At 44.4% G+C, this 13,421-nt stretch overlaps 1 protein-coding gene across 3 annotated transcripts in view; it reads left to right on the top strand.

The window, feature by feature from the left end:
* The first annotated feature begins 8,672 nt into the window (after nucleotides 1-8,672).
* The window catches only part of LOC129842097 (serine/threonine-protein phosphatase 5-like), a 41,514-nt gene continuing 36,765 nt past the window's right edge, over nucleotides 8,673-13,421 (top strand). For all 3 annotated transcript variants that reach the window (XR_008757460.1, XR_008757459.1, XM_055910493.1), the window contains exon 1: nucleotides 8,673-9,122. Coding sequence is in view for 1 of the 3 variants with exons in the window: in XM_055910493.1 (XP_055766468.1) it covers nucleotides 9,017-9,122 (106 nt within the window). In the remaining 2 variants the exon portion in view is untranslated. The remainder of the gene's footprint in view (nucleotides 9,123-13,421) is intronic.

The raw sequence follows: 13,421 nt of genomic DNA, 5'->3' as shown, positions 1-13,421 counted from the left end.
CTGTTCAAATTCATTCAAACCAAAAAGCCCTCAACCTTCCGTGAACCTTGAGCGCCAGTTTATCCGTCATAGTAACTCGTTTATCCCCGTGCAACAGGCAATGATCCAGTTTATACCGTACACATAGAAAGTAATGCTCTGTCATACAGAAGTATATTGAAACATTGTGCAGTTTTGTAATGCATTTTTGTTGTTATAGCTTTATAAGCTTATATACACTGTTAGAAACTAATGGAAACATTATCACTTAATTGAACTGGGTTGAGATGATGCTATTGGCATGTTATGTGTGAGATTGTGGTAATAACCAGGGTATTGGGGTAACCATGATTTAAATACCCCCTTATACCTATACCCCCTATACAGGCAAATACACGGCTATCCTCCTTTGCCTCAGTCAGAGCTGCTTTCGTGAGAAAGCTATTTTATTTGTCATTAAATTTAGCTTGTTATGTGATTGGCCGAAAGCTAGATATCTAGCAAATAAAAAGGCGGTGATCATTTAACTCATGACTAAGGTAAATTACGACTCATGACTAAGGTAAATTAGTATATGTAACGGATGTGAAATGGCTAGCCTAGCATGTTAACAACATAGTAGCACATGGGCAGGTTAATAGGCTAGCCTAGCATGTTATCAACATAGTAGTGTAACGGATGTGAAATGGCTAGCTAGTTAGCGGGTGCGCGCTAGTAGCATTTCAATCAGTTACGTCACTTGCTCTGAGACTTAAGTAGTGTTGCCCCTTGCTTTGCAAGAGGCCGTGGCCTTTGTGGAGCGATGGGTAACGTTGCTTCGTGGGCGACCGTCGTTGATGTGTGCAGAGGGTCCCTGGTTCGCGCCCGTGTCGGGGCGAGGGGACGGTTTAAAGTTATACTGTTACATATACAGGGAAAGTTTAGGCACTTTACATATATACTTTCCCTGGGGATGTGGTTTGTTTTGTTGTTTACACTCAGTGATTGGTTGAATTTGAATGGGGACTATAATTCATTGGCCAAGTTGTGTGTAGTTACAGAAGGTTCTAGTTCATTTTGACGCTAGAGTCAAATCATATAGTATATAAAAATTAACACACATTGGCCTTTTCATAAAAATAATATTCCTATGTAGTTGAATGAAGCATGCATTTAGAGGAAATGTAGAATATCTGACCTGTGGCAAACTCGGACAAAGGTCACATCACTCAGCATGCTATGACTAGCAAAGGTATTTTGCGAGATATTTCCTTGATATCTATGCATGTTTAACCATGCATTTAGAGACTTTCGGTATTGCATAAAACATGGTCAAAGATGTACTCAGCTCTTCTGCGCCTCTATTTTACAAGCATTCTCCACTAGAGGGCGCAGACGGATCGATTTCAGCACCAAGTACATGTTTTGATTTATTTCCATACAGGATTTACCCCAGTGTTTTATCCAAAACTAAAAGCCTCAGAATTTTCTGTTTCAGTTTACGCCGGCCAACATTCATGTCTCACTGGGCCATGTCTCACTGGGCCATGTCTCACTGGGCCATGGCTCCGGCAGACCTGCTCTCACTGGGCCATGGTTCCGGCAGACCTGCTCTCACTGGGCCATGTCTCACTGGGCCATGTCTCACTGGGCCATGTCTCACTGGGCCATGTCTCACTGGGCCATGGCTCCGGCAGACCTGCTCTCACTGGGCCATGGCTCCGGCAGACCTGCTCTCACTGGGCCATGGTTCCCGCAGACCTGCTCTCACTGGACCATGGCTCCGGCAGACCTGCTCTCACTGGGCCATGGCTCCGGCAGACCTGCTCTCACTGGGCCAAAGCCAGACCGCTGGTATTTTCAGCCTGCGTTTACATAACAATAGCCCAAAGGCCCGGCAGATGGAGGTACCGTAACAATGGCTAACTGAACGTTAAACACCTTCTCACAGAGCAACTGTTTGGTTGTTGATTCTGCTATTCACAAGTCCTCAGTGTCAGCCCTAGCTATGGAAACACAATTTCCCTATATAATATAAGGGCCCCATAGGGCGGCGCACAATTGGCCCAGCTCCGTCCGGGTTAGGGGTAGGCCGTCACTGTAAAATAAGAATTTGTTCTTAATAAAGATTAAAGATTAAATAAAAAGGGTGTATAGACTAGTGAAATACTGGGGCGGCAGGTAGCCTAGTGGTTAGAGTGTTGGACTTGTAGCTAAACGGTTGCAAGATCAAATCCCTGAGCTAACAAGATAAAAAATCTGTCATTCTGCCCCTGAACAAGGCAGTTAACACACTGTTCCAAGGCCGTCATTGAAAATAATAAGCTGTTCTTAACTGACTTGCCTAGTTAAATAAATGTTTACAAAAAATTACAGTTGAAAAGCTGCAGCAAAGCTGTGCTACAGTAACTATATCAGTATGGTTACATGCACACTAATAACTAGATTCTGATTATGGCATTACTCTACTTATCTTCCTGTGTAGGCGTAAGGTCATAATCGAAGTAAGCATACACCGATTAAAACACCAGATTTTCTGAGCAATCTTTCAAATGATTAGTACCTTCATCAGAGTACTAGCGGTGTATGTGATCTGCGCATGTGGTAGCACAAGTAGCGATAGCGTCCTTCTTTTGCGCAAGTGAGTTCGGAAAAACTGAAAGTATGCATTGTAGAAATATTTTTAACATGTAAACTGTATATGTCCGAACTCAGAATCAAATATTCTTATTTAAGATGGTACTGTAGCTGTGGTAGAGCGCTTCTTTTGATTTTCAATTTTCTGCATTTATCAGTCCCATCAGGAAACTTGATTTCAGATGTGTCCATGTATTTGGTATTCATTAGAATCCCCATTAGCCGCTGCAAAAGCATCAGCTACTCTACCAGGGGTCCACATGAAACATGACATCATACATAGTACAGAACACTATAACCGGTAGTCAAGGACTGAAATGCATTTAAAATGTCACACAGCCTACATGTCAGTATATACACAATATCTAGGTCTAATACATGGTCCAGTGTAAATTACAATACAATATATATGAAATGGCTTTGTCCCTTCAGTCCCCTTTGTGCAGTAAGGTGTTATTGTCATTTTTTTGGGGGGGGGGGGGGTTGGGGGGTTGCTAGCTTGAGTTACCTGTGTTGGCAGAGAGTCCCACTTATTCATGGCTCTCGCTCTCCACGGTAAGCACGGGGAGTTGCCGCAGGTCTCCTACCTGACTTCGCCACACTCCCCTTTAGCCCCACCCCCCAAGAAATGTTTGGGGCTTACTCTCAGGCTTCCATCCTCGCTTCCGTGCTGCCTCCTCATACCACCGCCTCTCGGCTTTAGCTGCCTCCAGCTCTTCACGAGGGCGGCGATACTCTCCAGCTTGAACCCAGGGTCCCTTACCGTCCAGTTCGTCTTCCCAAGTCCATTCCTCCTGACATCGCTGCTCCTGCTGCTGCTGCTGCTTGCCGCTTACCACGCTGCTTGGTCCGAGTTTGGTGGGTGATTCTGTAGCGATCGTCGTAATGTGGAAGAGAGGAGGACCAAAGCTCAGCGTGGTGTGTATCCATATATATTTGAATACTCTTCAAAACGAACAAAACAATAAACAGAACGAAACCAACGACGCTACAGTCCTGAACTAGAGAACATAGAAAAAAACAATGAACGCACGAACAGGAACAATCACCCACAAACAAACAGTGAAAACAGCCTACCTTAATATGGTTCCCAATCAGAGACAACGTAAAACACCTGCCTCTGATTGAGAACCATATCAGGCCAATAAGACACACCTAAACCAATGAAACACAAAACATAGAATATACCCACCCAGCTCACGTCCTGACCAACTAAACAAAGACTAAACAAAGGAAATAAGGTCAGGAACGTGACAATGACTACCTGGCCTGATGACTCCTTGCTGTCCCCAGTCCACCCGGTCGTGCTGCTGCTCTAGTTTCAACTGTTCTGCCTGTGGCTATGGAACCCTGACCTGTTCACCGGACGTACTAACTTGTCCCAGACCTGCTGTTTTCAACCATCTAGAGACAGCAGGAGCGGTAGAGATACTCTGAATGATCGGTTATGAAAAGCCAACTGACATTTACTCATGAGGTGCTGACCTGTTGCACCCTCTACAACCACTGTGGTTATTATTGTTTGACCCTGCTGGTCATCTATGAACATTTGAACATCTTGGCCATGTTCTGTTATAATATTTTTTTCCCCCTAGCCACCGTGCTTCTACACCTGCATTGCTTGCTGTTGGGGTTTTAGGCTGGGTTTCTGTACAGCACTTTGTGACATCAGCTGATGTAAGAAGGACTTTATAAATACATTTGATTGTTTGAAGGGGATGATGAGACGTGTTGAGAAGGATAGTCCACATGTCCAAGGAAAAAGGATCCCTCCATGGGGGATTCAAACTTATGCCACAAGTTGGGAACATTTTCAGGAACTAGGCATCTAACACTGTAAGCTAATTGTCAAGACACATTTGTGCATGTGATGCAGTTCATTAAAGTTTCAGAACATGCTGTTGGACTTCTGGTAAGGGTTAGTGATGCAGTTAATTAAAGTTTAAGAACATGCCAGTGGACTTCTGGTTAGGGTGCTTTAGTGGAAAAGTGTTGGATAGACAGCATTTTGTTACTGGATATAATTATCTGCTCAGCTGGTTGGCCCCAGCATCGTGGATAAATATTTCAGGTTGGCCTATGGGAAAAGCTATCAGCTTTAGCTATTTTAGACCACAGGGTATTAACCATGTTTTAAGCAAAAGTTCGCAAGTATGGCTGCAAAGCGTTGCTGTTCCTAAAATGATGTATTTTTTTTTTTTGGTAACCTTTGTTCATGTTGTGATATACTGTAATGCACTGTTGTATTTTGTTGTATTTTACAGTAATGCACTGTTCTATTTTGTTTGATTTTACAGTAATGCACTGTTGCCCTACTTTTATTTGATTTATTTTCTATGTGTCACGCCCTGACCTTAGAGATCCTTTTTATGTCTCTATTTTGGTTTGGTCAGGGTGTGAGTTGGGGTGGGCATTCTATGTCTGGTGTTCTATGTTTTCTATTTCTGTGTGTTTGGCCGGGTGTGGTTCTCAATCAGAGGCAGCTGTCTATCGTTGTCTCTGGTTCTCAATCATACTTAGGTAGCCTTTTCCCACCTGGTGTTTTGTGGGTAGTTGTTTTCTGTTTTGTGTTTCTGCTCCTGACAGAACTGTTTCGGTTTCGTTCGTTCTCTTTGTTGTTTTGTTATTTCGTGTTCAGTTTTATTAATGAATCATGAACACTTGCTACGCTGTGCTTTGGTCCACTTCTTCATGCAATGATGATTGTTACACTATGTAAGTCCTGCCCAGGCCTTTGTTTATTTTCTATGTAAGTCCTGCTCAGGCATTTGCATATTTTGTGTGTAAGTCCTGATCAGGCCTTTTTTTATGTGAAATAATTGTGATAATACAATTTTGCTTATTGTAAATTGCACTTGTGTAAAGAATTAATAAAACATAAAATAGGTTCTATGGTGCCAAAATCAAATGGCCATTGGAGCTTTGAACCACCACTAATGTTCCGTTGGTGTTGGAGGGCCAGTAGGAGGCACTCTTTCCTCTGGTCTAAAAAATATCCCAATGCCCCAGGGCAGTGATTGGGGACACTGCCCTGTGTAGGGTGCCGTCTTTCGGATGGGACGTTAAACGGGTGTCCTGACTCTCTGAGGTCATTAAAGATCCCATGGCACTTATCGTAAGAGTAGGGGTGTTAACCCCGGTGTCCTGGCTAAATTCCCAATCTGACCCTCAAACCATCATGGTCACCTAATAATCCCCAGTTTACAATTGGCTCATTCATCCCCCTCCTCTCCCCTGTAACTATTCCCCAGGTCGTTGCTGCAAATGAGAACGTGTTCTCAGTCAACTTACCTGGTAAAATAAAAATAAAAAAATAAAATAAAAATTTGCACACACTGTACAAAGATTTTTCTATAGATTTTCCTATTGTATTATTGACTGTACGTTTGTTTATGTGTAACTCTGTGTTGTTGTTTTTGTCGCACTGCTTTGCTTTATCTTGGCCAGGTCGCAGTTGTAAATGAGAACTTGTTCTCAACTGGCCTACCTGGTTAAATAAAGGTAAAATAAATAGCTAGCTACTGTTATTAGCGATATAGCTAAATTGGCTAATAACTAATATTCACATTTGTAGGGTGTGGATAACAAAAACTAAGAAGTACCAAAAGTTAGTTTGACAATATTTTGTAGTTTGAGTAAAAAAATCTAAAGAATGTTTGTTTATCAAATCTGCTTGCTAAGTGAACATTTTAATGGCCGCAATCATGTACTTTCTGTAAATTTTAGTTTAGGCATGACGTGCTTCTTGTGTGCCAATCGTAAATTCACATTTTTATAACATATACTTGTATTCAAATTTGGGTATATCTGTTTTCACACATGCATATAAATAGACACTGGTACAATATACAAGCACACACAATTGTTGTAATTATTTTTAAATAATCATCTCTGTAATTTGACTATATTTTACCTTCTATTTTGAAATGGCAAAAAGCAAGTAAACATTGCATTTTCTGTACAAATAAGTAATTCTTAAAATGTGCAGTGAGCTAATTAGCCATTGAATGGTTTATCTGTTCAACAACACGTTTGTTAACAGGGGTCATGGCTTTGGCCATGACAAGGACTTGTAGTGTGTTTCTGTTAAAGGATGCGCGTTGTTTGTGGCGAGGGTGTGTCAGGTGACTCAGGGTATGGAGAGAGACCCCTGTGTAGTTCTGTCCACTCCCTCTCACAGCATCATGGTCCACATGCTGAGTCCAGTTGGCAGGAAACACACAACATCCTCATACCTCAGTCAGCACAGATGGACCAGGCACGAAGGGCAGAGAGGTCAGGTTATGGGGCACGGGGTAGAGGGGGGTGTATACCACACACTACAATCTGGTAAGAGACATGGGGTAGAGGGGGGTAACGGGCAGGTCAGGGGCTAGAAGGGGGTAAGTGGTAGGACATGGGGTAAGGGGCAGGAGGTAGAGGGGTCATGGGTAGGACAGGGGGTAGAGGGGTCAGGACATTTTGCAGGAGGTAGAGGGGGTAAGGGGTAGGACAGGGGGGCAGGAGGTAGAGGGGTCATGGATGGGGAAGGGGGTAGAGGGGTAGGACATGGGGGAAGGGGGTAGAGGGGTAGGACATGGGGGAAGGGGGTAGAGGGGTCAGGACATGGGGTAAGGGGCAGGAGGTAGAGGGGTAAGGGGTAGGACATGGGGTAGAGGGGGTAAGGGGTAGGACATGGGGGAAGGGGGTAGAGGGGTCATGGATGGGGGAAGGGGTAGGACATGGGGGAAGGGGGTAGAGGGGTCATGGATGGGGGAAGGGGGTAGAGGGGGTAAGGGGTAGGACATGGGGGAAGGGGGTAGAGGGGGTAAGGGGTAGGACATGGGGGAAGGGGGTAGAGGGGTCATGGATGGGGGAAGGGGTAGGACATGGGGGAAGGGGGTAGAGGGGTCATGGATGGGGGAAGGGGTAGGACATGGGGGAAGGGGGTAGAGGGGTCATGGATGGGGGAAGGGGTAGGACATGGGGGAAGGGGGTAGAGGGGTAGGACGCAGGGGCAGGAGGTAGAGGGGTCATGGATGGGGCAGGGGGTAGAGGGGTAAGGGGTAGGACATGGGGGCAGGAGGTAGAGGGGTCATGGATGGGGCAGGGGGTAAGGGACAGGGTGTAGGGGGGTAAGGGACATGGGGTAGAGGAGTCAGGACATATGGCAGGAGGTAGAAGGGGTAATGGTCAGGACATATCTGGGGGTGGAGGGGGTAATAGGCAGGGGTAGAGGGGGTAGGGGGTAGAACATGTGGTAAGGGGCAGGAGGTAGAGGGGTCATGGGTGGGGTAGGGGGTGGAGGGGGTAAGTCATGGGGGAAGGGGGTAGAGGGGTCATGGATGGGGCAATGTGTAGAGTGGTCAGGCCATGGGGCAGTGGGTGGAGGGGGTAAGGTGTAGGACATGGGGTAAGGGGCATACACACACACACACACACACTGCAATCTGGTCAGGTTTATCTCCTTTACCTGCTCCACCCTCTCTAAACCTATAGATACACCCCCCCCCCTCCACACGTTACAATCTGTCCAGGTTTATCTTCTGCAGATCTCTGCCCCCTGGAGGTTGATTCACACAGGTTCCCCCTGTTACTTGCAGCCTCTGTGATAATTCTGTATGGTCTAATAATGACCCAGCATAGGTAATATATACAAAACAGTAAAGGCTGTTTTATTCTGAATTATCATGAAATGACAGGCAGCTACAGTGGATGTAACATTTGACAAATTACAATCTGTTACGTCATTGTAGACTACACATTCTTTCAGTTCCACTTCTTTAAAAAATAACATCCCAAAAAATCTGCTTATTTCTGGGAAACCTAGTCTCAATAATTGAGATAATTATTGTTATTTTCTTTTTTAAATTAGGACAACTCTGGTACCCCAGTCAGTTCACACTTTAGGGAAGCGATTGAAAACTGGATCTGGTCTCATTGGAAAAGTATAGCAAAAAAAGACAGTACAGTATGAAGATAAACTTAAACTGCTTCTCCAATAGAATCCCCTGATCACACTTGTAGGCGATTTTACGGTGACGTTGGCTAGCTAAATTCATGGGTTGATACGTCGCCCGGTCTAACGGTCGTCTCGCACCAAACTGCGCATGTGCAAACCGTCTAAAAATCAAAGGCACTCGTTCGATAGTTGTTTTTGACGAAAATGAAAACGTGTCAGTTTGTCACTCGCGATGAGGTAATAATAACATGTTCAACTACTTGGCTACATTGACTCGAATCTAGGTTGTGCCTTAAGATTTTGAGAAAATGAACAACCAAGGAATCATTTTTACTTGTCAAACCCCGGCCTGGTCTGTTAGGTGTGTTTCGTTAGCGTTCCCGGAAGTGTCGTGATGTAGCACCTCTGGGTTTAGAAACTCTGTGAGTACAGTTTGAGACCATAGGACTGCAGCGGACGCCCTTTGCAACTATACTGTCAATGGCGAACGATACGGCAACGTCGGCAAGCGGTAGCAAGGCGAAGATGGCGGAGGAAGATACACATGCAGAGAAATTCAAGGAGAAGGCGAATAATTACTTTAAAGGTAGGATTTCAACCATATAACGTTGTCTATCAACGTTATCTTTCAATATGGACAAAGTCTGTAATGATCAAAATCCAGTGCCCTTCATATGGATAACAGTGTATTTTTTTCTAGCCCACATGAGACGGTTGCTATGCTAACGTTAGGTAGCTAACTAGCTGAACGGCGCATTGCTTTTTAATGAACAGTTGCGCTATGCTATGCTAGCCAACACTTGTGAAAAAGGTACCTCAGAGTTGTGTGGTGGCGTTGTCGTCAGCTCGGGTCTTGTAAAAAAAAACACGATCCATTCATATTCCATGTAATATTTACAATTGTGTGAAATGATACGATCATCCAGTATGTCGTAGTTTATCTTTATGACACCAACCAGAATTTTCTAGCTAACATTATATTTTGTGTCAAACTTTTAAAACACTGACGGGTGCACACACACATCAAGTCATTCATTCCTAACGTTAGCTACCGTAGCTAGTACTGTTTTGGTTTTGTAATTTGACACCCGTCAAAATATCTTTGCCGTTTGGAAACAAAACCTGTCTCACCCGAGATATCATTAACTTTGCACATAGTAGCCTAAATCACAACAAATGGTTACTAGTGGTAGCTTGGCACGTCGCCGACCAGAGATAAGCTAACGTTGGCTAGCTCGCTGCATTTACTTCTGTAGCTAACAGGAGGTTCAACTCTGGTATTTATCTAGCAAACTAAGTAATACAGGTAACGCCGTTCTCTTGCAGTGTTTAGAGTAACTTGGGATACCACGTCAATAGGTTGAAGTTAATGGCTAGATCATGGTTTATGTTCAAGGCAAATCAGAGTTTCCAAAACATTAAAGTGCACTGATTGAAATAGCTAACTAGCTACATGGCCATAACTTGATTTGCAAGTGTTTGCACATTGTCCTATCAACCATCTAAGTTTATTGGTAAATAGATGAGAAAATATGTAAAACTAGACAAGCTGGTCCACTACAGTACACTGGTCCACTACAGTGCCCTGCTACACTACACTGTTACACTACAGTACCCTGCTACAGTACCCTGCTACACTACAGTACCCTGCTACACTACACTGTTACACTACAGTACCCTGCTACACTACACTGTTACACTACAGTACCCTGCTATACTACACTGGTACGCTACAGTACCCTGCTATATTACACTGGTACACTACAGTACCCTGCTATACTACACTGGTACGCTACAGTACCCTGCTATATTACACTGGTCCACTACAGTGCCCTGCTACACTACACTGTTACACTACAGTACCCTGCTACAGTACCCTGCTACACTACAGTACCCTGCTACACTACACTGTTACACTACAGTACCCTGCTATACTACACTGGTACGCTACAGTACCCTGCTATATTACACTGGTACACTACATTACCCTGCTACAGTACCCTGCTACACTACAGTACCCTGCTACACTACACTGTTACACTACAGTACCCTGCTACACTACAGTACCCTACTACACTGTTACACTACAGTACCCTGCTATACTGCACTGGTACGCTACAGTACCCTGCTATATTACAGTACAGTACCCTGTTCAGTACCCTGTTACAGTTCCCCGATACACTACATTACCCTGCTACAGTACCCTGCTACACTACAGTACCCTGCTACACTACACTGTTACACTACATTACCCTGCTACAGTACCCTGCTACACTACAGTACCCTGCTACACTACACTGTTACGCTACAGTACCCTGCTATACTACACTGGTACGCTACAGTACCCTGCTATATTACACTGGTACACTACATTACCCTGCTACAGTACCCTGCTACACTACAGTACCCTGCTACACTACACTGTTACACTACAGTACCCTGCTATACTGCACTGGTACGCTACAGTACCCTGCTATATTACAGTACAGTACCCTGTTCAGTACCCTGTTACAGTTCCCCAATACACTACATTACCCTGCTACAGTACCCTGCTACACTACAGTACCCTGCTACACTACACTGTTACACTACAGTACCCTGCTATACTACACTGGTACGCTACAGTACCCTGCTATATTACAGTACAGTACCCTGTTCAGTACCCTGTTACAGTTCCCCGATACACTACATTACCCTGCTACAGTACCCTGCTACACTACAGTACCCTGCTATACTACACTGATACACTACATTACCCTGCTACAGTACCCTGCTACACTACAGTACCCTGCTATACTACACTGATACACTACATTACCCTGCTACAGTCCCCTGCTACACTACAGTACTCTGGCCTTAGTCATCTAATTGAGCTTCCTGCTGCTCAGCTTTACACTACTACACATCACCTCTGAAAACTGTCAGGGTGGTGAGGAGCGACAGATGGGAGAGGATGCATTATGTCAGAGATACAAGGGATTGGGAGAGTTTCTATGGGGTAGCCAGTTACTGTAGTGGAATGAGTTTCTATGGGGTAGCGAGTTACTGTAGGGGAATGAGTTTCTATGGGGTAGTGAGTTACTGTAGGGGAATGAGTTTCTATGGGGTAGTGAGTTACTGTAGGGGAATGAGTTTCTATGGGGTAGCGAGTTACTGTAGTGGAATGAGTTTCTATGGGGTAGTGAGTTACTGTAGTGGAATGAGTTTCTATGGGGTAGCGAGTTACTGTAGGGGAATGAGTTTCTATGGGGTAGTGAGTTACTGTAGGGGAATGAGTTTCTATGGGGTAGCGAGTTACTGTAGTGGAATGAGTTTCTATGGGGTAGCGAGTTACTGTAGGGGAATGAGTTTCTATGGGGTAGCGAGTTACTGTAGGGGAATGAGTTTCTATGGGGTAGTGAGTTACTGTAGGGGAATGAGTTTCTATGGGGTAGCGAGTTACTGTAGGGGAATGAGTTTCTATGGGGTAGCGAGTTACTGTAGGGGAATGAGTTTCTATGGGGTAGGGAGTTACTGTAGGGGAATGAGTTTCTATGGGGTAGGGAGTTACTGTAGGGGAATGAGTTTCTATGGGGTAGCCAGTTACTGTAGGGGAATGAGTTTCTATGGGGTAGCCAGTTACTGTAGGGGAATGAGTTTCTATGGGGTAGTGAGTTACTGTAGTGGAATGAGTTTCTATGGGGTAGCGAGTTACTGTAGGGGAATGAGTTTCTATGGGGTAGCGAGTTACTGTAGTGGAATGAGTTTCTATGGGGTAGCGAGTTACTGTAGGGGAATGAGTTTCTATGGGGTAGCGAGTTACTGTAGGGGAATGAGTTTCTATGGGGTAGTGAGTTACTGTAGGGGAATGAGTTTCTATGGGGTAGCGAGTTACTGTAGGGGAATGAGTTTCTATGGGGTAGCGAGTTACTGTAGTGGAATGAGTTTCTATGGGGTAGCGAGTTACTGTAGTGGAATGAGTTTCTATGGGGTAGCGAGTTACTGTAGGGGAATGAGTTTCTATGGGGTAGTGAGTTACTGTAGTGGAATGAGTTTCTATGGGGTAGCGAGTTACTGTAGGGGAATGAGTTTCTATGGGGTAGTGAGTTACTGTAGGGGAATGAGTTTCTATGGGGTAGCGAGTTACTGTAGGGGAATGAGTTTCTATGGGGTAGCGAGTTACTGTAGTGGAATGAGTTTCTATGGGGTAGCCAGTTACTGTAGGGGAATGAGTTTCTATGGGGTAGCGAGTTACTGTAGTGGAATGAGTTTCTATGGGGTAGCCAGTTACTGTAGTGGAATGAGTTTCTATGGGGTAGCCAGTTACTGTAGGGGAATGAGTTCTATGGGGTAGCGAGTTACTGTAGGGGAATGAGTTTCTATGGGGTAGCGACTTACTGTAGGGGAATGAGTTCTATGGGGTAGCGAGTTACTGTAGGGGAATGAGTTCTATGGGGTAGCGAGTTACCCTAGCAGGGTTTACATTAGGAAAATGTGGCACTAGACATTTGACCAGCAACATTTAAAATTTTCCAGACATTTGATAAATCTGCCAGTCCCATATGCATTGGGTCCAAAACCTGATTAGGGCGTCCACACACGTTGCTCAAATAACAGAAATCACAATTAGATGATGGTAATTCATAGTAACAGAACATGCAAGTTCATGCAAGGATGCAATGATGTGAGGTCTTTACCAAATTTGATGTGCACTTTGAAGATGTTAGAATAACTGTCCACATTTACTTACAGCCAACAAGATGATCAGTAACAAACACATGTCAATCTACTATCCCCCATAGTAGACAAGTTTACCTGTTGTTTTGGTCAGCGTGTTGAGAAATATCCATTTCCAAACAGACTCTGGGACAGTTGTGGGACGATATATCTCAAGTTCATACAACCA

This window comes from Salvelinus fontinalis, unplaced genomic scaffold, assembly GCF_029448725.1.
Source record: "Salvelinus fontinalis isolate EN_2023a unplaced genomic scaffold, ASM2944872v1 scaffold_0012, whole genome shotgun sequence".
Classification (NCBI taxonomy): Eukaryota; Metazoa; Chordata; class Actinopteri; order Salmoniformes; family Salmonidae; genus Salvelinus; species Salvelinus fontinalis.
This window is presented reverse-complemented; position numbering and strand designations above follow the sequence as displayed.